General features: G+C 40.4%; 1 protein-coding gene across 6 annotated transcripts in view; it reads left to right on the top strand.

Annotated features, from left to right (window-relative positions):
- The window catches only part of mical2a (microtubule associated monooxygenase, calponin and LIM domain containing 2a), a 38,550-nt gene that overhangs the window by 1,087 nt on the left and 14,872 nt on the right, over positions 1-22,591 (top strand). For 5 of the 6 annotated variants that reach the window (XM_039610563.1, XM_039610562.1, XM_039610560.1 and 2 more), the window contains exons 1-5: positions 10,957-11,217; positions 17,198-17,405; positions 19,078-19,185; positions 20,377-20,478; positions 22,058-22,213. In XM_039610563.1, coding sequence (XP_039466497.1) covers positions 10,957-11,217; positions 17,198-17,405; positions 19,078-19,185; positions 20,377-20,478; positions 22,058-22,213 — 835 coding nt within the window. Of the gene's footprint in view, positions 1-10,848; positions 11,218-17,197; positions 17,406-19,077; positions 19,186-20,376; positions 20,479-22,057; positions 22,214-22,591 lie in introns of those variants that run through there. The other variant, XM_039610558.1, reaches the window with a different exon arrangement.

The following is a 22,591-nucleotide window of genomic DNA, read 5'->3' as shown; positions in this document are numbered from 1 at the left end:
GTTTATCCTTCTTCCATGTGTTTCAACATACTGCACACGCTCGCCGCCTGGTATGTTTCATATGGCTTGGGAGATGATTCATGTGACACAGTTTTCTCTAAAGAGTCATACAAATAGCGGTAGTGCTACTTCCCGGTGCTGTGTGAGCAATCATTTCCTGTGTAGTTTAAGAATATGAAGTTTAGATACAGCTTATGTTTGCCCATCGAACTGTGAGAATGAAAGATTATTCTCCGGCATGGAAAGAGGGTTTTTTTAAAAAAAAAAAAATCCCTGCTGGACTTTGTATTTTATAGGGAACAGCCTCTTTCTGCATCAACATTGAAGTGCGACCGCATAATTCCCCCTTCACTTAACCTTTTTTTGGCTTCATGCATTATGATGTAAAATGCGTTGGAAGTCACAGTAAACTGTATATTCTTGCCTCAGTAGCTTTGACGCCCGTGCGCCGAACATGGTGAGCAATGACAGATTCATCTGTGATTCCTGGTTGTCTCCTTTTAGCACCGAAGTTTACTGTACATCTGAAAGAATACCCAAACATCAAGCAGCAATAGGGCTGTGCGTCAGATCCTGGAACCATTGTAACACACGAGGAACCAGTGCGACAAACTGACTCGTGAAACAGAAGCATACAAACATCCCTATTTGTAAACTGCCACTTTACTGTTGGCAAAATGTCGAGGGGAAAAAATGAGTGTGACAGGGTTCAGTGGCTTACATCTGCAAATTCCCATGGCAGCATTTCATTTTTAGTTTGTAATTACCAGCTTTACTGGAGTTTAACCTAACAACAGTCCTTGGAGGTTCAGTGAGTGCAGAAAGCTGCACAGCCCCCTTGACTCATGGTGCCAACTGAGGAACTACAGTTTTATGGTCCTTATGAAGGATCTAAAAGAAACGTTATTTAATAGACCAAAGTCTGTCTTTAGGTTCAGGGTAGTTATCAGGGTTTTCTTTGCCTGACAAAACAGGTAAATTTTATATATGCACAGTGGGTGGCATGGTTGTGTGATGGTCAGCACTAGTAATCACCTCTCACAGACCTATAACCTATAACCTATAACCTAACAGTGAGAAGAGCCTGGGTTTAAATCCACTGGCCTGCTGGAGTGTTTTAGTGTTACACCTGCATGCGCTCCCTGTCTGCTTCCTCACAAAGTCCAAAGACATGCATTAAACGTTAAAGGCCAACTGTGGCTCATGCTCGGTGATCAGAAGGCTGGTGGTTCAATTCTTGATTCCTCCACTCCACATGCAAGTATTCTTGGGCAAGATGTATCTACTGGAGTGTAAGTGTGTGTGAACGTTAGACAGTGGGAAGGAAAAACTCCCTTTAACAGGAAAAACCAGGCTCACAGAGAGCCAGCCATCTGCTATGACAGGTTGGGCTGAGGGAAGGAAGACAGCACAAAAAAACTGCTCTGGAAAGAGATTAATAACTAATGATTAAATGAAAAGTGGTGTGAAGCACATAGTGGGTGAAGAAGGTGAGTGAACACGAAACACTTAGTGCATTGTGGGAAGCCCCTGGCAGCCTAGGCTTATTGCAGCGAACTAAGGGAGGATTCAGTGTCACCTGATCAGGGTCATGGTCAAGGTCAAGTTGTTCTTCATATGAAAAGTGTTGCTTGAGTTCAGCTGTTTTAGACTTGGGCGTAGGTGAATTTATAATTTAAAAAAAACTCTGATCTGAAAAATAATGTATCCTCAGATGTCAAACATCTAACAAATGAAAATTTGAATTTTAGTCCTTTTAATGTTTGATAGAGGCCGCAAGGATCTTGGGGGTCGAATAGGGTTGGTGAGCAGTTTCTAGGTCTTGCAGGTGGTGTGCAGACACCCAGGTGAAAAATATGAAGTCAGGCTGAGTTGAAGGGAAATTTGCCCCCTGCTCCCTTAATGGGTTGCCACAGTGGATGACCTTCCTCCATTCCTTTTTTTTAATTGTTTTGTTCCCTTTTTTAGTATTAATGATTGGTGAAATTGTGGGACTTTGAATGATATTCATGATTGTGAGGGTCGTGATTGTGCTAATACATTTCACAGTTCATGATGTTTCGTCCCAGTTCTGCCTCTGAAACAGTGTTTGTTGCTTGGTTAGGATTAGGTTAGATGGTTAGAGTCATAACCAATCAGGGGCAAAAAAGGGCCATCATTTCACGGACTATAGGGTAGGAAAATACTGCTCTGTTAGCATGTGTGTTTAAATGAGCATGTGTAAAACAGTGCACCTATTCTTTTAGAGTATTAGAATCGCTGAATATCTTTGTGAATTCATTTGTTAAAGATATGTGAGGTACAGTAAAAAACAATGAGCAACAGCCTGATGCACTGACCCAGAGTGGAAGCTTGTAGTCATTATTGCCAGGGAGGTGTTGTAAACTTTCTCCTTCCTCTCTGCAATATGTTTCCTTCCTTGTTCCACAGCATAAAAAACGGACACATTTGTCCAGGCATCGGCTACACTAAAAGAGACAGGAGCTCTGGGAGATAGGTGCGTGGCCTGCTGCTTAATCTTCGGCGCCATGGTTAAAGTTCCCATTTGACTGGTAGGAGTCATTCTCTGCCACTTCAGGTCAGCTTAAAATAGGACAGCAAACAAACACATTTCTGCTTCCCCGTTTCTACATTGCAACATTGGCACATATCACATATAAACACAGTTAAGCTGGAGCCACTGAAGGACCAACACAGCTGTAGTAATTTTACCCCATGACATCATTAACAGGTATTCTATGACAGCACAGAAGCAAATTTAAAAACACCTTTTTATCCCTAAAAACCGTAGAGGTGGAATTTTACAGCTGCTGACTCCATCCAAGCTTTGATCTGCACAGGAAACCAGGCGTACTCCACAGGAAGAATCTGGACAAGCTGCCTCTCAGGGAGCTCGGGCACTTTGTTGCTGCAGTGCATCACCTGAAGCGTTGGCCTGATGGTACCGAACTCTGACTCTTATTGGGTTGAACTTTGTGCAGTTTTGTGGGTTTTTTTGGAGCTAATCTAGTTTACAGAGTCTCTTGTTTACATGTTTTTGCTTGTGACGATGTCCTTTCGTATCATGTGCTGTTTTCTTTTGCAACATGACACTCGTCTATTCCAAGACTAGCTTTCATGATTGCTGTCGTACAGAAGCTGCTGTTCCTGCCAGGCAGTGACACACGGCTGTCCAAACCTTTAATGTGCCTCTCTATGGTGTGAGGTGTCCAAGTTCACTGATATGTAATGTTAGGTTGTCCTGAGTCCGTTTATTGGTTTATTAAGGAGACTGTAGGGACTTCTAATAACGTGTAGGTAGATAGAATAATTGCTCCTGTAAATTGTTGGTGTCAGTGCGACTCCTGATAAATCATTCTCTAATAGAGCCATGTGGAGAACATGCCTTGCAGGTCAAATGGGCCTCCAGAAAGCAGCCCCGAAGCTTTACAAGTCTGCTCCCGTTTGAGTGAATTTAGACTTTTCCCTCTCTGAAGTTGACTGATGTATACTGTGATCTGTCAGTCTTTCTACCTATCTCATGACAAATCTTCCTTTGTTTTGGCAATGCTGCCTGAACACGCAGCCAGATTTCTGAGAGCTGAGATAATACTGTGGAGCTTTGGGGCCTGGTGGAGGGCAGAGCCCACAGACTGAAGTCCACATGAGTGCAATGTTTTCAGAGGCAAGCTGCCTGCTTATCAGGTCTACAGAGGGTTCCTTCCTGGTTTTCTTCAATCCAGTCTGTAATTACTGTTGCTGGCTGACGGCACTACAGTATGTGCATTTCCCAGCACTCCCAATGTTTTCCTTGTGTTGTCAGCTTCCTATTGTATCCTGATAGCCAGAAGCTCCGTGCTCTGCAGAAACAAATGAAGACAGTGCATTGACACTTGATCCAGTGTCTTACATTGCATTGCCTTTAGGTTTAAAGCACAACCATTTTCACATGGTGTTGTTCAATCACTGATTGTCTTACACTCAGTGACTTAAGAGTATCTCTTAGGGATAACAATGTTGATATTCTGTACTTATTCACTGTCAGACTCCTGTGGAATCTGCCAATGAATTGATCTTTTTAACAAACTTTGCCTGTGTAGCTAAAACCCAGATATAGCTCGCTCTTTGACCTCCAAACAGTCTGCGCTAGAGTCGCAATGATGTATCAGTCCACTGTTATTATTGGCTGATGTTTGCCTTTTGGAGATTTTCTGCTATCTGAGTGTTTTTTACAGCATATATTGCAGAAAAAAAGTGTTTGGTGTAATGGAGAAATGATGTCATAGCATAATACTCTCAGCACTTAGCAGATCCTGTCTTTCTCTCAACCATCAAGTTAGCTAATGTATCTTAATAGGTTAGTGTTCCTGTTAATAATTTTACATGTAAAAAGAAAAAAGGCTTTAAAAAAAATATGACCTAATACTGTTGCACATGTTCAGAGGATATTTGTCTACTTATGACCACTAATCACAGATTGTGGTAGGCTAGATCATTCACTGTAGGAAAAGAATGAGGTTAAATGTTACTCACTGCTCGCTCGCTGGTTTAAAGTGGAAGTTGGAATATTTGACTGTGAATCAAACCTCCTTGATGACTTGTTTGGTGGGAGCACTGATGTCTGTTTTACTTTGTATTGCCGTTTCCTGGGCATGATGTAGAGCTGGTGATATACCAATCAGAAGCTTGGTAGTTCAGTCCATGGTTCTGGGTCTATGCTTGCTTTTATAGAGTCTAAAAGTGCAATATGAACACCAAGAATCTCATAAATGGTTTAAAATACTTCATTACTGTGCTTAAGTAGAATTTTTATGCCTCTGTACTTTACTTGAGTAGTCATTTTTCTGACAACTGTTTACTTTTACGCCTTACATTTTCAAAATGGGCTTGTTTATTTTGCTTTAAGTCATTTGAGGGAAGTTATTAATTCCTCATTGCGGGCCATTAAACATCAAACCGATGCGAGCCTAAACAGCAACACAGGAAAGAAAATCCTGTTCGCCTATTAGGGGATGTCACATAAAAATAGATGAAAGAGCCAAAATCGCGTGGCATAGTCATGGGTTAAAGTGGGCCGGTGCTTTTATTTATTTACTTATTTTGCGCAACATTATTATTAGTTTTGTATTCACGTTTTTGTTTAGTTGAAAGGATTTATGTTTGAAGTCTTGAAGTTTTCTCATAGTGGTTTTGAGCGTTTGTTTTCCTTGCGTTCTTTGTTCATTTACCTCATGCGGTATATACACATCCACCCAAAGTCTATAACATCAACATGCAGATCATTTAAACTGTCAGTTCAACTAAGCAGACTCATCAAATCAATGAAGCCAAAGCAAACAGAAGTCAACTGACTTAAAGTAAAGAAAAAAGGTTGCCAGTAGGGAAAATAGTGGCCAGCGTGAACACCATATCTATGAAAATTTAGAGAGATTCAACTGAATAATAATGAGAACACACACAAACTGACACCATAAACTCGCAAGTAAATGAATAGTTGTTGCTTTTTTCCCCCTCTTTGGTGCCATTTTTCCTTTTCCAGATACACAGGTATACAAAGGCCATACTACATAGTGTACAAATTTTTTTTATTTATGCCTCTTTTTTTTAAATGATTTCTGGCTTTGCTAGTAACAAAGTAACATGCTCCTGAGGGCCACAGACAAAGAAAGTATATATCTTATAGAGCAGAGTAGGAGGACATGTTTAAAGATTTAAAGATTTTTGTTGTGTAGGTGTTGCAAGTTCACTTTCACATTCCTAAGATTCCTCCTTTATCATACTGAAAACCGATACCTGGCGGTGTCTATCAAAGACACGTCAGTGCTTTCATTTTATATGTAGGACACTCAGTTGCATGCTCATCCTTTACACAGGAATGAAATAGACTGTTCTCATAGTGCTGTGAAAAACTAAGTACATCGCATGATTCAGTAGCTTGAAAAACCACATTTAGCATCAAGAACCTAAAGTAATCGTTTTCTGTAGGATTTTGTCATTCTGTCAATTTGTTGTGGAGGAATTTTGTCCCACTTTTCTTTACAAGAATCTGCCAAATCAAATATGGAGAGTTACCTGCTCCAGTGACCCCTATTGAACATGAGAGCAGTGTGCATGGGATCATTATCCTCTTGCATGACCTAGTTTAGGCCAAGCTTAGCTGTTGGTCGTACATTTGATTCTCGAACAAGTTGTTATATAGAGGAGGTCAGGGTGGGCTCAATAACTCTAAGGTCCTGTGGCTGCAAAAAAAAAAAAAAAAAAAAAGCCTAAATCATCACCCCTCCACCACTTTGGTTGACAGTTGGTATGAGGTGTTTGTGCTGATATGCTGTGTTTGGTTTTTCCCAGATGTGGTGCTGGGCATTATGGCCAAACATCTTCACTTTGGTCTTGTCTGACCAAAGGAGATTCTTCCAGAAGTCTTGTGGTTTGTTCAGATGCAACTTTGCAAACCTAAGCTGTGCTTACAAGTTCTTTTTTTAGAGAAAAGAGCATTTCTCTTTGCCACTGTTCTAAACAAGCATTACTTGTTCAGGACTTTTTTTTTTTTACAGCAAAATAATTGCAGAAAGTACTGTAACATCACAGACAATTTATCAGATATTAGTACTTCCTGGATTGATAATAAAAACAAACAAACCAAAGCTATTTCTATATAAAAACCAGCCTTTTTACAATTAATCACTGCCCTTGATCTTCTCAGGACTAAGCTAGTTTCACTTAATTATACTCCTTTCTAAACACACAGGAAACTTAAACCTACATGCAATCAAAGTCTCCAATCCTATTAAGCGTTATATGGTTCGACATATGGCGTGTGTGCATGTGCCTTCAGTCTGCTTCATCTGTCATTAGTTATATTTTTTTACAGCTGCTTTGTGGATTCACTGTGTCGGCCCACAAGTGACTTTCCATTCTGTCAGGCAGGGATGGTGAAGTCATAGGACTCTGTCAGAGACAATGCAGTTAGAGTGTTGAGCATCGACTTGGCTCTGAAGACAGTAAGTGGTACCTTTTCATTAGTCCTCGCAGGCTCCTGTAGCAGATGGTTCCAATAAGGGTGCCTGTTTTACCACTTTGCTTAGACTGTAATGTGAATACATAAATGCAGTAAACATCTCTATGACTGAGCCGTCCACCAAAGGCATGAGAGCTTATTGAACACTCACCAAAGTTTAGAGTAAAATGATGTCATTGCATAGAGAAAGTACAGCAACAGACAATAGTGATGACAATGGAAATTTCTTTTGTTCATTTTGTGGTATAACTTAGCAGCCCAAAAGATTATTTTAACGCAAATGTCAAAGAAAATGACTAAACACAGGCTATGGAAGACATTACACAAGCTGAAAAAACCCAATGAATATACAACAATATTCCAATCACAGTCTCCTCCCATGCACGTAGGATTAAAGCTTGTGTATCATAAATCGTGCTCATCACAGTTCTTGCTTGTCAGTTGTTGACAATTAAGAGTAGATTTCCCAAAAATCTGTGGAGGTGGTCCTGCGAGTTGTGGCTGGTGAAGCCAGAGGGCTAGCAGTGTGAGTGTTGAACTCATGCTGATGGAGCAGTTCAGGGCTCTTCTAGCCACGTGGCAAAGGAATGCCAGCTCACTGAGTGAGGCTGGATGTTTGCTGTGAAGGCCTCAGAGGTCTATGAGATTTACTGACAGGACAGGAGCTTTTTGAAGCACGCACAATGGTATACCTCTTTTCAATTGGTTTGCTAATGTTCCCTTTCCCAGCCGGTTTCTAAAATGTAAAAGAACACCGACAGGAGCAGCAAAACAGGATGCAAACACAGGGCCAAACAGGATCTTTTGCATATGAATATGTTAATTTTAGCCTGGGGACACTGTTGTTGCTGTGGTAGCAACATTCAAAATCACACCACATTCAAAACACAATCAAAACTGTCCTGACCCAGGACTCAATGGTTGTTGAATGTGAGTAAATTTCACGTGCTTGCTTGTTTTTGTTGTTGTTTTTTATTTATTCTTTTAATTTTGTTTCTGACTTAAGCTCCCTACGACAGTCGCGCTTATGTAGGCACCTGGGCCGGTGGATTTGATAGTCAGACTGTATTATTGTGGAGCTCTGGCCAAGGCTTGCACTTGTAGTCTGACCTCTTTTCAAACCCTGCCTATGTCCCTCCATTAGACATTAAAATACCAAAGGCAGACTTCTCCCAAAACTCACGGAAGCTGTGGTCTCCACCCAAGCAAGCCCACACATGCTTAATGCAGACATTTTTCACATTTCGCTTTGATGTTGAGCCCCTGGCACAGACTTTTCTGGCGTGGTTTTCAAAATGCTTGATGGTTGTTTGGGAGAAAGAGAGAAGTGAAGTTTTCTTTTTGTTCTGTCAGTTCAGCTCTTCGATGACATGAGCATGTGTTAGTAACAATTACTTTCACACACAGGCGCATAATGAATACAAATATCTGAGTACAAGGTGGGCTATTAAGCGTGCATACCTAATCACATCTATCAGCGTGTGTTAGTCTAACGTTTCCTTACAGTGAATTTCAAGGACCTCTTTCTCCCTTCCAAAAACACTGTCTGGGTTTTTTAGTGGAGTGAAAAATACCGCAAGATAAATAAAGTATTGTGCAAAAGTCTTGAGCCGCCCCTCATTTCTCTATAATTTGTTTCCAAGGAGCCAGACTTTGTTTTATGATTTTTTTAAGCAGCTTTGAGCAATAGTTCTCCAGGCTTACTGGAGGTCTTTCATAGTTTTTGAGGATAAAAGAAGAAGTGACAGGCCTAAAAACTATCTACAGCAGATGAACTATATCTGAAAGTCATGCCCTAAAGAAATAGGGAAAAAGTCTGATCAGATGGGAGGTCAGGCAAGAGGTCCAACAGTGAGTGTTCACAGCCATCTGTAACACCTGATGTATGCTCTGTCATGTTTGTGGCTGGATTTCAGACAGTGGTGCTGGGAATCTAGTCAAAATTGATGGTGTAGCATCCAGTCGAACTGAGAAGGCCAGAACTGATGGTTGTTGAATGACTTTTATTATTCCTTGCCGTGTATCAGACAACGAACCAATGTAATAGCTAGACAAACAAATAAAACAATTACCATGCTATTTATGCAACACCATTTTAAAAGCTCATTACATTGGTCTAACCGTTTTCTATTAAACTATACAGTACAAATTATACATTTCTGATTGCTCAAATTAACCCATGTACATTACATACCTTGTTCCCCTGTCGACTGTAGCTAGAACCATTCATTTTTATACAGTTTAACCGTGTTTTTCTCTCCCTTTTCTCCGTTAGCAGTAGTTTACCGTTTTCTTGCATCTTTTTTGTACATCAAGCTAGTTTCTGTTACAACATTTCACTTCTGGCCACACAGGAAGGTACCAAACTAAAAGCACAAATGTTATATCACGTGTATATGAGCTAGCTTTACATATCCACCTTTACAGATGCAATTACGAACACAGTAAAGTACCATCAGATGTTGATCCACCATGCAGTAACATCGGGAAAGCAACTGATTGGCAAAGGTTGATCCCAAAAACAGTGCCAATACAGTAAAAGCAAATCCAAATAGAAAAACACACAATGGAACACTATCAGTCATGGATTGGCCTCCCCACAACCCGGACTTTAACATTACTGAAGCAGTGTGGGATCATCAGACAGAGAAAGGAAAAAAAAGGCAGCCAACATCTAAAGAAGAGCCTTGGATGTCCTTCAAGAAGCCAGGAGAACTATTCCTGAAGTTTACTACTAAAGAAATTACAAGACCACTTCCCTAAGACAGTTCAGTTCAGTTTTACATATATAATGCCAAATCGCAACAACAGTTGGCTCAAGGTGCTTTATAATGTAAGGTTTAGACCCTGCAATACTGCAGATAAGGCCCCAACAACCATGAGTAAACAGGAAGAAGACTCTGGCATAACCAGTCTTAGGGAAGGTCAGCAATCTAAAGATAATCACACCAAATAATCCAGATTGTTACAGTTATTTAATCTCTGTTTTTTGCCTGATATGCTACATTTATGTTGACATGTTTTAACAAATCGCTGCACCTTCACTTTGTGTTATTATTTTAGGGAATGGAGCCCATGATGGGCTTCATTGGTGTTTGATATATAAATGCCAGTTACTCAATTTAAAACTGGCCATGATAGAAATATCTTCTTTATTGTTGTATCAAAATGAATCCCAATCAAAAACATGCTACAGTTTTAGATAACGCCCAAATATCCACAATGTTACATTATTTTCATGTCGATGTTCTTGTGTAAAATTGAAACTGTTTTCTTCATCGTAAAGCTGTCAAACACACTTGAAGCTGCTGAGAAGTTTGACTCTTTGTTGTACCAGGACGTACTACACAAAACCACAAAGACCTCAATTTACAGGCTCCCATGGTTATGCATCTATAAAGCACCGGCAGTAAATATGCTTCAACAGCTGCCCGATGTTGACAGACTGGCTCATTCTACTTCTGTGCTCGGTTTTCTCTCTAGTGTTTGTCTCAAATCCTCCTATGTGCTTGAAATTTTATCTTGTTGATGTGGGTGTAAGCTTACTGTGTTTCAAAATGCCTGTTGACTTAGTGTGGAGTGGTACGGACTGTCCTGTAATTTAAAGCAATTCGTTATGGTAAGCCGGAGTCATGCAGTAGATAGAATCCAGCTGTGTTGTCAACCTACCTTAAAATACTTCAGCGTTTTAGTTTACAAACCCTTAAAAGAGCTCGATGTAACATAAGGAAAATGCTTAGTTTAGTCATTCTAATAACAGAATATGGAAAAACGTCATTTGCCTAAAGCAATCTATGAGAGACTCTTTGCCATAAGATGACGTCAGGCTCTTATGTGTCTTGCCTCCTCAGACGGGGCATGATGGTGCGGGCCAAGCTGAGGGTGTAGCCACATCTGGCAGAGACCGCTGAAGTAAGCAGGCGCCTCAGTACACCAGACCATCTACTGCAGCTGGGAAGATGGGAGAGACAGAGGAGGAGAGGGACAATGTAGGGAAGCTGTTTGAGAACTTCATCCAGGCCTCGACCTGCAAAGGAGCCCTTCAGGCCTTTAACGTCCTCTGCAGATGCCACAACCTCGACCCCGCAGAGCACAGCACCTTCTACAACAGTCTGAAGGCGAAGGTTACTTCCTGGAAAGCAAAAGCGCTTTGGAGTAAGCTCGACAAGAGGATGTCCCATAAGGAGTACAGAAAAGGCCAAGCCTGTGTGGGCACTAAGGTTGGTTTGATTACATCTTTGTGCATCTACTCTACACACTGCAAAAAAGTCATATGAGGTGTTGACATGATAAATTCTGTTTATATTTATCAACTGCTCTCCACAGCCCCATAAATTCTTTGATTATTTCCTGGAGTTACCTGATGGCTGAGCGATTAGTGTTCATAACACTCCCAGAGGGCCCCGCCTATGCTGCATTTCATTCCCCTGGTCTCTTTCCCCAAATTTCCTGTTCTTGTCTCTATCACATCTATCTAAAACCAGAAAAAAATCAGTTAAAAACAATGTATTCTCTAGCTTCAGAAGGACATCTGGTTTAGGACAGTTCTGTTGATGTGTTGTTTCTGCGGCCATGTTGCTATTTTTAAAAAGTCTCCTTGTTAGTGGTTTCAAGGATCCTTTACCCCAGACTGTAGAGTCTACTGCATGACAGGAGCTGTTTTGTTGGGGTTTTTTATAGAAGAAACAACGATAGACGTCATCTTTTTCACACCGTTTTTATTTGCTTGACAAAGCCAGCTCTCATATTTTGACTCTAAGCTTCGCTCTTGAGTTTAGTGGCTGAAATAAAGCTGGTTAAAAACAGTAAAGCTGGGAGAATGTTTAGTCTGATGGGGTTTCTATCTCAAGCATGTATCTTTCAGTTTATTCTCGGTATGCGCAGAAAGCTAACAATGTGTTGCCTGAAAGTCTAAAAATGATCACAAAGCTCGGTTCATGCATCATTAAAGTTGATGTTTTATGATTTAGGAAGTATCTTTATGGCTTCATCTCACATGACTCCTTTTTAATTTTACCTCAGTTCATGGGCAGTCTCTCTGAGACCCTGCTAAAGTGCTCTACAGAGTGCCATAGCTCAAGTAGTCTTTATTTTAACCTCTACTTGCCCAGACACTTACTCTTTCACTCCTTTAACAGCTCTCAACAGACGGGGCAGGAAATGCTTTCTGCTGCAGACAGGTGTTATATGACAAAACTGGAATAAATACATCCTGAAATTTTCTCAAAGACAGATCAGCCAGCAAGAAAAAAATATACATTGCATGCATTTGCATTTTTTTACTATTAAAGACAAGGAAGAAACCAAGAAGACAGCTGTGTGTTGTTTTTTTGACCGTCATGTAAAGATTCAGTCCTATTCAGACAGCAGATTAAACGTGCAATAAGAGCGCTATTCAGGGAGTAGGCTTGAACTGCATGATGAAAAAACAGCTGCAAAAGGGACAAAAGAGCCATAAAAAAGGGTGTGTGTACAGTATCCTGTGAATGCGGGCGTGGGGGCAGTAAAGGTGATGACGGAAAGTAGAAAAACCCGGAGGAGTATGATTACCTTGCAGACATCAGCAGCGCTCAGATTGAGAGAGAGCTTTTTTTATTGCCCAGAGAAGCAGACAGCATCAGTCAGCAACTGTGATTATTTGGCCCCAGCGTTACTAAAATTGGGCTCGTCTCAAAGGGTTGGAGCCAGCCCCGGGTTATTATTGAAAATGTGTTTTTAAAATGTGAGCCCAGTTTTACTCGTTCTGCCTGATTTAAGCCGGCGCCCAAACAGGTAATAAGAAGGAAAAAATATTTTTTGAAGAAAGTGTGACCCTTAAACTTCTGAGCCAAAACTATTAATTCTGACAATCCACAGAGTTGTGTTGTAAAATGTAGACGCTTAGCCAGTGAGTGGTGTGTAGTGAATTTGGATTTGTGAATTTGTGATTGTGCAAAAGCCAGAGATTTAATGAGCCGGGTACATGTGCACAATGTTTTAATTACTCACAGGCCAGGCGGTCTGCCGTTACGTGATTAAAAGCGTCTCCTCTGAGAACCGTGAGGTAACGAGTCATTTTTATGACAGCTCAGCTCTTTAACGCTGACAGATGTGATATCACTCAGCACCTCTTCGTCTTCTTATTGCTGCTGTAGCAGTAACTTTTTTTTAAAGGATGTAATGTCATCTGGGTTTTATTACCGGACACAGCTGGATGAGGTGACATGTGGCCGTAGCTTGTGTCTTTTTCGTGAAGTTTTACTGCCTACAACAGAATGAATCTCTTCATAATAAAGATGAGTGATGTCAAAGTCATTTTACATCGTGGGCTGCATACGGCTCACTGTGATCTTAAGTGGGCCAGATCAGTGAAACTCCCTTTTCTGTCATTGTCAAGAAGTTTAAGTACACATTTAATTTCTGTGATATCTCAATATAAGAAAAAGAAATGCAGTTTCAGCACTATGACTCAGTTTATCTACATGCTAAAGAAACCAGCTGTGGTAAATGAAATCTGTCAGCCTGACTTAAAGTGTAAGAAGTTCTGGAAGCTCATTGCCCAGAATGTCCTTTATTTATAAAGCAAAAGGTTTTTGTTGATTTATACATATATATATATATATATATATATATATATATATATATATATATATATATATATAGTATTTTAAACTGTGGAATCAATGTAGCTGTAGACCAAAACTATAGTTGATAGTGAAAAAAACAGGAACTTTTCAGTCATGTAATTGTTTATAAGATAAGATAAGAAGAACTTTATTTATCCCGAGGGAAATTCTTTTGTCATACACTTATCTGTTACTTAACTACTTTGGTGCAGTATGAATGGCTGTGCAGGGGTTGTTATGGGCAGGAGAAGCTGTAAAACTTATGAAAATACTGTTAAAAGTCCAAAATTCATGCTCTTCGTCACATTTTCCAATGCTGTCCAGTGGGCCAGATTGCAGTCTTCGGCAGGCCAATTCGGGCCCCCGTGCCACATGTTTGACTCCCTAATATAGACAAAGACATTCTCAGTGCACCTCACTGATCTTTTTTATAATGTAGACGAGGCATTCCCAGAGTATTTAATTGCATCAGGTTATTACACCTGATTTAAATGCATTTAGGAGTTTTTCTTGTAGCTTCTCTTCACAACCAGTTTTACATTCCAAAATGCGTTGCGTGTATACATGACCTTCTTTTCCCCTGACTCTGCCAGCGCATTAGCATCACCTGCACGTCAGAGAAATCATCTGGAATCTTTTACATGTTTCTTTTCTTCTTTTACATGAGTTTTGCATTGTCTGTGAGCGCACGCAGGAAAATAAACAAAACCAGTGTCACCGCCTCACTTTTGTATGTCTGCTTCAAACAGTCAAATTGCTCTTTGTAATCATCTCCCTCTATGCTTCCTTTCTTATGTTATTAACTGTATGCATTAGTGTGGTATTTTGTCATGAGCATGGGAATTATTGCACTTTGAGAGGTCAAATTGACCAGAAATTTTGACCAACAAAATCAAATTATTTAATGCTCGAGTCCAAGTAAATGTTTGTGCTGCATTTAAAACAAACAACAAAAACCTTCAAGCTTGTTCGTGAGAAATCATGCTCCCAATAAAGGGATGGTCAGATGGACAACAGTAATACAAAATTCCTCTGACTGTGACACTAAAAAGTCACAAAATATAAAATGCTGCTAGAGGGCCAAAACTCCAACAGGTGCCTGTATTATCTTCAGGTGCCTTTCCCCTAATAAAAGGAGCAACTGTAAATCTTTTGGCATGTTGTGGTCAGACCAAACAGCCTTACCAGTAGGAGCGGTAATCCAGCGTAACGGCTCAGGGATTGTTCGTGTGGGTTTACCTTAAGAGGTCATTCATTTCAATATGCAAAAATCGTGTGGATGGTTTTAACCCTATAAAAACTAAACTATGAGATAATTGCCAAAAAAAGATGTGTTTTTTTTTCTGTTTTAACTTCTGACAAATAAAAAAGAAATCAGTTTGATTTTTGAGTTTTCATTTCTATAATTTTTTATATATTTGGCTTTTTTTGTGCAACTTGTAGCTCAAGATTTATTAGTTAAAATGTATTGTGCAATGTTGTGGTGATCCACTGTGAGTGATGGAGCAGCTGGAAGTTGCTTTATCTTAGAAATGTAAATGTTTGCTCCGTTTCCTTAACCTCCTGAATCCTGTGTCCTCATATATCAAGATTACATTTAGCCTTTTTGGCACCTCATCCTTTGTACTGCTCAATAGAGTGTTTTATTCTTTGTAAACAATAGTGACTTTATTGTGTTATGCTGTAAAATAAGCCTATTGTCCCCATATGAGGACATAATACTTTGTGTATAAAAGAAATTCTTAGTTTTTTACTTATCAGTTCCAAAAAATCGCAGATAGAAATAAAAAAATACCAAATGAAAGGTCAAGTCTCTGGAGGTTAAATATGATGATGACGTGAGTATTGGGGAGGGGGAAGCAAAATGAAAACTAACTTTTGCTCTGTGATTGCTTTTTTCTACTGTTTTGATCCTACAAAAATGAGATGACAAAATAATGTGAAGATGAATAAATAAGGTCCTGATTCCCTCCCGATGACAGAGATGGCCTCTTGGCTATGCTGTGCGTTCACACCAAACTGTGAGTTTATCACCAGACCAACTGGGCTCGGTGATAAGGCGGGAGACAGATGTCAGGGCTGGGATGAGAATGAGGTCACAGGTGGGAAGCTGAAAGGAAGCGTTTGTCCTGACTCGGCAGATGTGGAGCTGGCCCTCAGGAAAAACCTCATATCTGGAAAAATATATGAGCGAATGGAAAAGTGGTCAAACAAAGGGCACATCTTTGCTAATTATTGCTGGAGAGATCAAAGCGGTGATGTGAGTTTAGGAAAATTGCACACACTGTGACGATACATCTGAGTAAACTGATTTAGTGCTGCTCTGCTGCGACATCATGTTTTCATGTTTTGTTTTGTTTTGTTTTTTTAGCATCCTCGATCTCGGTCTGGCTGTGAAAATAGCTGGTTCGCTTAACTTCCTCTTTGTTGAGGAAAACAAACCTTGCCAGTAGAAAGGCTTGTCCAGGCAATGCTTCCACCACCTGTTTGTGCTTCACACCTGAGAATACCTCATTTTTATAACCTCGGGCAACTCATGGTTCAACATTGTGTTTTTCATCACACCTGGTGCTCAGCTGCTCAATGCGAGAGACAGTGCTGAGTGATGAAAACTCAGCTGCTTGTTTTCGGTGCAGAGGAAGAAGCCGATTAGGTCATGATGTTGGATTGTCTCACAGAGCTGATACATATGAACCCTCCTCACCCTTTCTGGTTGTGTAGTTGTTGGAGACGCAGGATGGCAGGGAGTGAGCTGCTATAGATCTTTGTGTTGGATAAGTTGCAATCTTTCCAAGAAAACTGAATGAAAAGATATTTATAGCATTTAAAATGTGGTGAAGCTTTTGAGACAGGAGACAGTCCACAGTGTTGCACCCAGCAGGAGTCGGAGCTTGCCTCTGGATTAAATCCCAAAAGAATTGAGACACATCTTCTCTCTGCACAGTTCTCTGTAAAGCCTCTTAATCTGCTCATAAGGAAAGGAGAGTTTGCCAGCACACATGCGTCACTTCTTTCATCTATCACTCAAGGAATGATGTCATGTTTGAACCGCACATTCTCAGACAGACGCACTAACCTCAGTGAACTGACTTCATGCATTTTTGGGTGAGGCTGGTGCGTGAATAACGAGATAGATATGCAAAGGTTGGTTTAGGTGGGTGGAAGTTGTTCCCAAATATCCATTTTTGGGAAGTTCCTGACAAATGCACCACTTCAAGCACCCTAAATCTGTCTGTCTGACATTTAATGTGTTTTATTAACAATCCTCACTCGCACACCGGGTGGTCTGGGGAAATTATCCTAAGACACAATAATTCTCTGAGTCAATGTCAATCTTCCTTAAGGGTCTTTAAGTAAGACACTCAGCCTCTAAATGGTCCAGTGGTGCAGTGAAATGGTACTCTCTATCGTGATCTATGCAGATGTCATAATGCTCCTTGGCATGTTATAAACAAGTGGGCTGTGAACTATTTTTCATCTGGGACTCTGCAGGAAAACTCTCGGCCTTCTGCTATTAATATTGTACAAAGACTGAGATTTTTGCTCGGTTCCTTGTGTTGCTAATGAGGTCAATTTGTCATTCCCTCTTATTTAGTGCCTCATCATTGGAGGAGGTCCCTGCGGCCTGCGGACTGCCATTGAACTTGCCCTACTGGGTGCCAAAGTGGTGGTGATTGAGAAGAGGGACTCTTTTTCCAGGAACAACGTGCTGCATCTTTGGCCCTATACCATTCATGACCTGCGGGGACTCGGGGCCAAAAAGTTCTACGGAAAATTCTGTGCCGGAGCCATCGACCACATCAGTGAGTATCTGAAACTAAACTGGCCTTTGCTTTTCTTTGACCTGTTGTCACAAATTATTAACTTCAAGCACCCTTTAATTTAGAACATATTCATGGATCTTAAAATAGTGACCTCATTTGATTCATGTGCTATTTAAGACTTGGTTGGTTGGGTGATTGATTGATTGATTATGCCTTTAGTTGTCACTTGCAATGTTACATGTACATGTTACCTGCAGTGAAATGGGACCCCAGGGAAATCCGGTCCTTTATGTGCTACATGCTGCAAAAACTTTGAAATTAAGGTGCTGTACATACATAATATTACCAAAAGTTTTAAAGAGTTTGGAGAAATTTCTGTGCACAAGGGTACTGGATGCCTGTGATCTTCAGGTGGCACTGCATTAAAAACAGGCAGGATTCTGTCATGGAAATCACTGCATGGGGTCAGGAACACTTCCAGGAATCATGCAAAGAAGAAGCCGTGTGAACATGATCCAGACAGGCTTCTCTGAGCCAAAGCTCATTTAAGGACTTAAAAACGTGGAAAACTGATCTGTTGTCAGATGAATCAAAATTTAAAATTCTTTTTGGAAAACATGGAAATTGTATCCTTTGGACTGAAAATGACAGGAACCATCTGGATTGTTACCTGAGCTCAGTTTAAAAGCCTGCATCTCTGATCATTTTGGCAAAACAAACAAAAACAAAGTGACAAAAAAGACCTGTTGGGCTGTTGGACAGACAGAACCTGAGTTTTTAAATGCGTGTCATTGTGGGCTCATCTTTTTTACCTTTTCTGTCCAATGGGCACTAAATGTTTTGATTCAGCTCATTCAGTTGTACTGAAAACAGCAGTAACAGTCTGTTCATTTGCTAGAAAGATAACCATAGAAACTGCAGTATTTGGAAAAAAATGACAAAAAATAACCTTTCGTGCTTCAGGGCATAGGTTTTTACCAGTTTTCAACTCAATTTAGTTCAGCTCACTTCATTTTTTATATATATGGATAATTAACTGAAAATTAGTTGCTGTACACCCACCTTTAGCTAATATAGTTTACCTTACCGAATAAAAGCAGGTGCAGCAGATTTATAAAATAAAACTAATGTCAGGAAATTATATTAGTTTCTAGTATCTTAAATTCACCAGATAACAGGACACAGGCACTTTCTTTTTCACTTGTCTCCATAAATTTTCCTCATAACTGCTTTGGTTCATTGCTCATACTGAGGCTGCTAGCTTGTGGCTTGCTCTGAGCTTTGCCTTTGTTCCCTTTTTTAAAATGTCCGTGTTCAGCAGGGTGAGGGTGATTCAAGAGTCTGTAAGAGTCTGTAGTCACCTCACAGTTTACTTTGGGGGGTTTTGTGTTTTTACTCATAAAGAGCTTCCATGCTGACGACATGTTCGTCTGTGGCTGTGAGTGTTTTCCTCACCACTGAATGTGTGTTGCGCAAAAGGGACACGTGAGGCTGATTGGCCGGTGGCCAGTAAGAAATCTGACAATTCTGGCCGCTGGTCAGTCACTCGGTGCATCTTTAATTTTAATCATTTGTATAAATCTCAACGTTGCTTTTATATAAAGCTTTCAAACTTTTAAACAATGAGCTGTTTCCTCTCAAGATGGTGTAAAAACAAAAAACTGGCAGGCTTACATCTGTGTCCAAACATTAATCTGATTCTGTCTTGCAGGCATTCAGCAGCTGCAGTTGATCCTGCTGAAGGTTGCCCTGATTGTTGCCGTGGAGTTTCACATCAATGTGGAGTTTGTCAACCTGTTGGAACCTCAGGAAAATGAAGGTCGGTTTCATGTCCAAACAACAGATTAACAGTGAGTTTGTCTTCACTCCCTGACAGTTTGTTTATTAGCTGCGAGATTTGGGGAGATTTAAAAGGCTGAAATTGTACAGCTTGGTGTTTTAATAAGATGAAGTTGAGATTTTTAACAATGTGTTAAGCTCAATGAAGATGTTTCTTTAGAGATCTATACTGTGGAGCTTCCTGGAGGATTTGTAGTAATCCTCCTGCTCTGCAGCTTCGGCTCATATTCAAGGCTGGTTAGACAGCGAGAGACGTTTCATCCTGCAGTATTTAATTTCCTTGACAGCCACCGGTAAACACGAGACAAACATTGGCATTGAAGTACTTTGCTATCATATTTGGATGAGGTCATCAACGGTTATTTTGCTCAAATGCATATCTGACACATGAGGACTTCATGTATTAAAAAGCAGTGGGAATAAAAGTATCACTTTCCTCTGTTTTCCAACTTAATGGCATTAACTGAGCGCGACCACTGCATTGTAAATGACTACTTGACCCTCACATCCTGCATTTCCCTATAAGCTCTGAAGAAGAAAATAGCGAACATGCTATTGTGCTGTTCCTCCAGCTGTAATATCAATACAGTGATAACAAGAAGAGCCTGGCCTAAATTTAGACACAAACTTGTGTGCCGCGCTCTGCTGCGACGGACTTAGCCGTGCCCTTGACATCATGGAATGCATTTTCCACATGATGATATTGCACAACCTGCCAAGTTGTTCCTGTGCTGGTCTCACACTTCTGCAGCTCCCACTTGCACGCTTAAAATGGGTCATAATAAAGTTGAAAGAGTACTTCAGACCTTAATTATGCTGATGGTCTGCAGGCCAGATGCAGTGGACCTTATGCTTTGAGTCTCTTACTTTCCTGTTCATCTAAAAGCTCTATTTGTCCTTTTGTTGCTGTCAAAGAGAGAACAGACTTAGAGCAACAGCGCTGAAGTGTACGTACTCCCTCTCATTCACTCTATGCTGATGACTTTAGAGTTGCACAAGCACGGCAGGCGGCGGAGTGATCCAGGAAGAAAAGGTGTCATTATCACGTAACATTCCCCATGGCATGTGTTACTGTTCTGTGGTGGAATATTCAAATAGGAATGAAAGGCTATTGTCCTAGGATTTATATTATGTGGCTTTTCGCCCCTTTCAGTTTTACTCTGTCTTTCAGGGGTTGGGTGGAGGGCTGCAATCCAACCTGCTGATCACCCCGTGGCTAACTTTGAGTTTGATGTGGTGGTGGGGGCTGATGGACGCAGAAATACCCTGGAAGGTGAGAAGACTGCAAACAAAAGTGATGAAGAGTATAGATGCCTCAAGGATGTACTCTACCTTTAGACCTGATGAACCCGTTGTGACTAAGAAATTGCTCAAAAATAGTTTAATAGCAGGAGAAACAAGAAAATGTCATTCTTATCATGTCATATTTATGGTTTTTGTCTGTTGGCCGCCTTTTGTTGTAATGTAAATCTTAATATTTAATGCATATTATCTGACCGCATCACGTGAGTGTCTAATGCATATAAGCAACTGGTTTACATGGGAAAGCCCCTCCAAACATCTTCATGTCAAATAAAAAGTCAGGAGTTAGCGGCTTCTATCAGACCTATTGTGCACTTTACAGCCCTTACATTCCTCCGGACTTTTTCTGGGCTCTCTCTTTAAATAAATTTGAGGCACGTTATTATAACGCTATAAATGAAACCCACCTTTTGCAAACTTGCGCTTGCACGGAGCCATTGATCTCTCCCAGTGGGACCGGCTGCACACAAAACAGCCAAAGCTCTGTACATAAATAGAGCAGAGCTGAGGCTCAGCGCAGCAGCTGATGCTTTCACCCTGGATCGGTTCCATCATCCCATCTCCCTCCGTCTCCTCTCTTTTAAAAATGCTGTCATCTAACGACCAATTTGCAACAAATGCTTATTCCTAAAAAGGGCATTCTGGGGCAGAACAAAACGTTTAGCTCATTCCCCAATTATGAAGACTCCTGGGGGAAATGATTTTTCCCTGCAGTGAGCCTGCTTTTGTGTCTTAGCTACGGTAACAGAGAGCAAAATGCTCTCTGTTTGTTGTTGCTGGTTTTGGAAACGAGCAGTCAAGTGACGGATGACATTTAACAGTGACAGTGCAGAGAGGCTGCAGCACATGCTCAGAGCATCACTTCTGTACCGTCACTATTGCACACATCACTTTGTTATATGGAACCACTTGATCCCCCCCCCCCCCGTAGCCTTCACACACTCATAGTTTTAAAAAATTAGTGACATTTTTTGGGAGTCCTTCATTTACTGGTTGGAAAATAAAATAGTTTGATTTGCCAGTAAAATGTTGAACCTTAATTTGAGTTATTTTGGTTATGGGACTGAAGAATGCATGATTTTTTATTTTTTTTGTTTCCTGTGTCCATTTCTGTTCAAAAGATCTGACATTGGCAGTCATCAGCAGAGCTATTCTGCTACTTTTGTACTTAAAAGATTTAATTAGATTCCTCAAAGATACTTTTAAAACTATTTTTGAACTTGAATTTTTACACCTTGAATACATTGTTAATAAAATGAAAGAATGTCACATACTTTTGGTTCTGAAGGCTAATTAAAGGAAGGAATTCAAATTTGATGATACGTTTGACAGTTTACTTCTTCGTGCTTTTTACAACACATAGCTTTTTGTTTCCTTGTCGCTAAAAAGAATCACCTTGGCAAGCTGCCTCTTATCCTAAAATGACCTCCTTGCAGTTGTGGTTTGCTGCTAGATGTCCTCTGGAAAGGCTGATAGGCCTTTGTTTGCTTGTGAAGATTAACATCCCCATTTCTTTCTCTCTTCCGTCTTTATTTTTTCCATTCTCCCAGGTTTCAAAAGGAAGGAGTTCAGGGGTAAACTGGCAATTGCCATCACAGCCAACTTCATCAACAGGAACACCACCGCAGAGGCCAAAGTAGAAGAGATCAGTGGAGTGGCTTTCATCTTCAACCAGAAGTTCTTTCTTGACCTCAAAGAAGAGACAGGTGGGAAGGGAGTACGATCAGACTCATTAAAACCGGCAATTTCAGAGGCTTATATTTGAATAAATGACTAGTAAGTCAGTATCCGATGCTGAATTGTCATGAGTCCAGTATCACAATGCTTCAGTGTTGTTTGGTCTATGATTTTTATCCCCTTGGTGGGTAGTTGCTAGGTAACGTAATAATGTCATATAATCCATATTGAAATTTTTGTGTTGATGTTGTGAAATAAAAACAATGTTATGCTTTCACAAGGTGTTATAGGTGCATCAACACAACAAATGAGTCATTTTGTTGGTAGGTGGTTGCTAGGCAACATGATGACATCATGATATGTGACATAGAGAAAAGCCCTCAGGCGCTTAAGATGTACCTGTGTGC

The sequence above is a fragment of the Oreochromis aureus genome, linkage group 1 (assembly GCF_013358895.1).
Source record: "Oreochromis aureus strain Israel breed Guangdong linkage group 1, ZZ_aureus, whole genome shotgun sequence".
Classification (NCBI taxonomy): Eukaryota; Metazoa; Chordata; class Actinopteri; order Cichliformes; family Cichlidae; genus Oreochromis; species Oreochromis aureus.
Note: the sequence above shows the minus strand (reverse complement) of the source record. Positions and strands in the feature narration are given on the sequence as shown.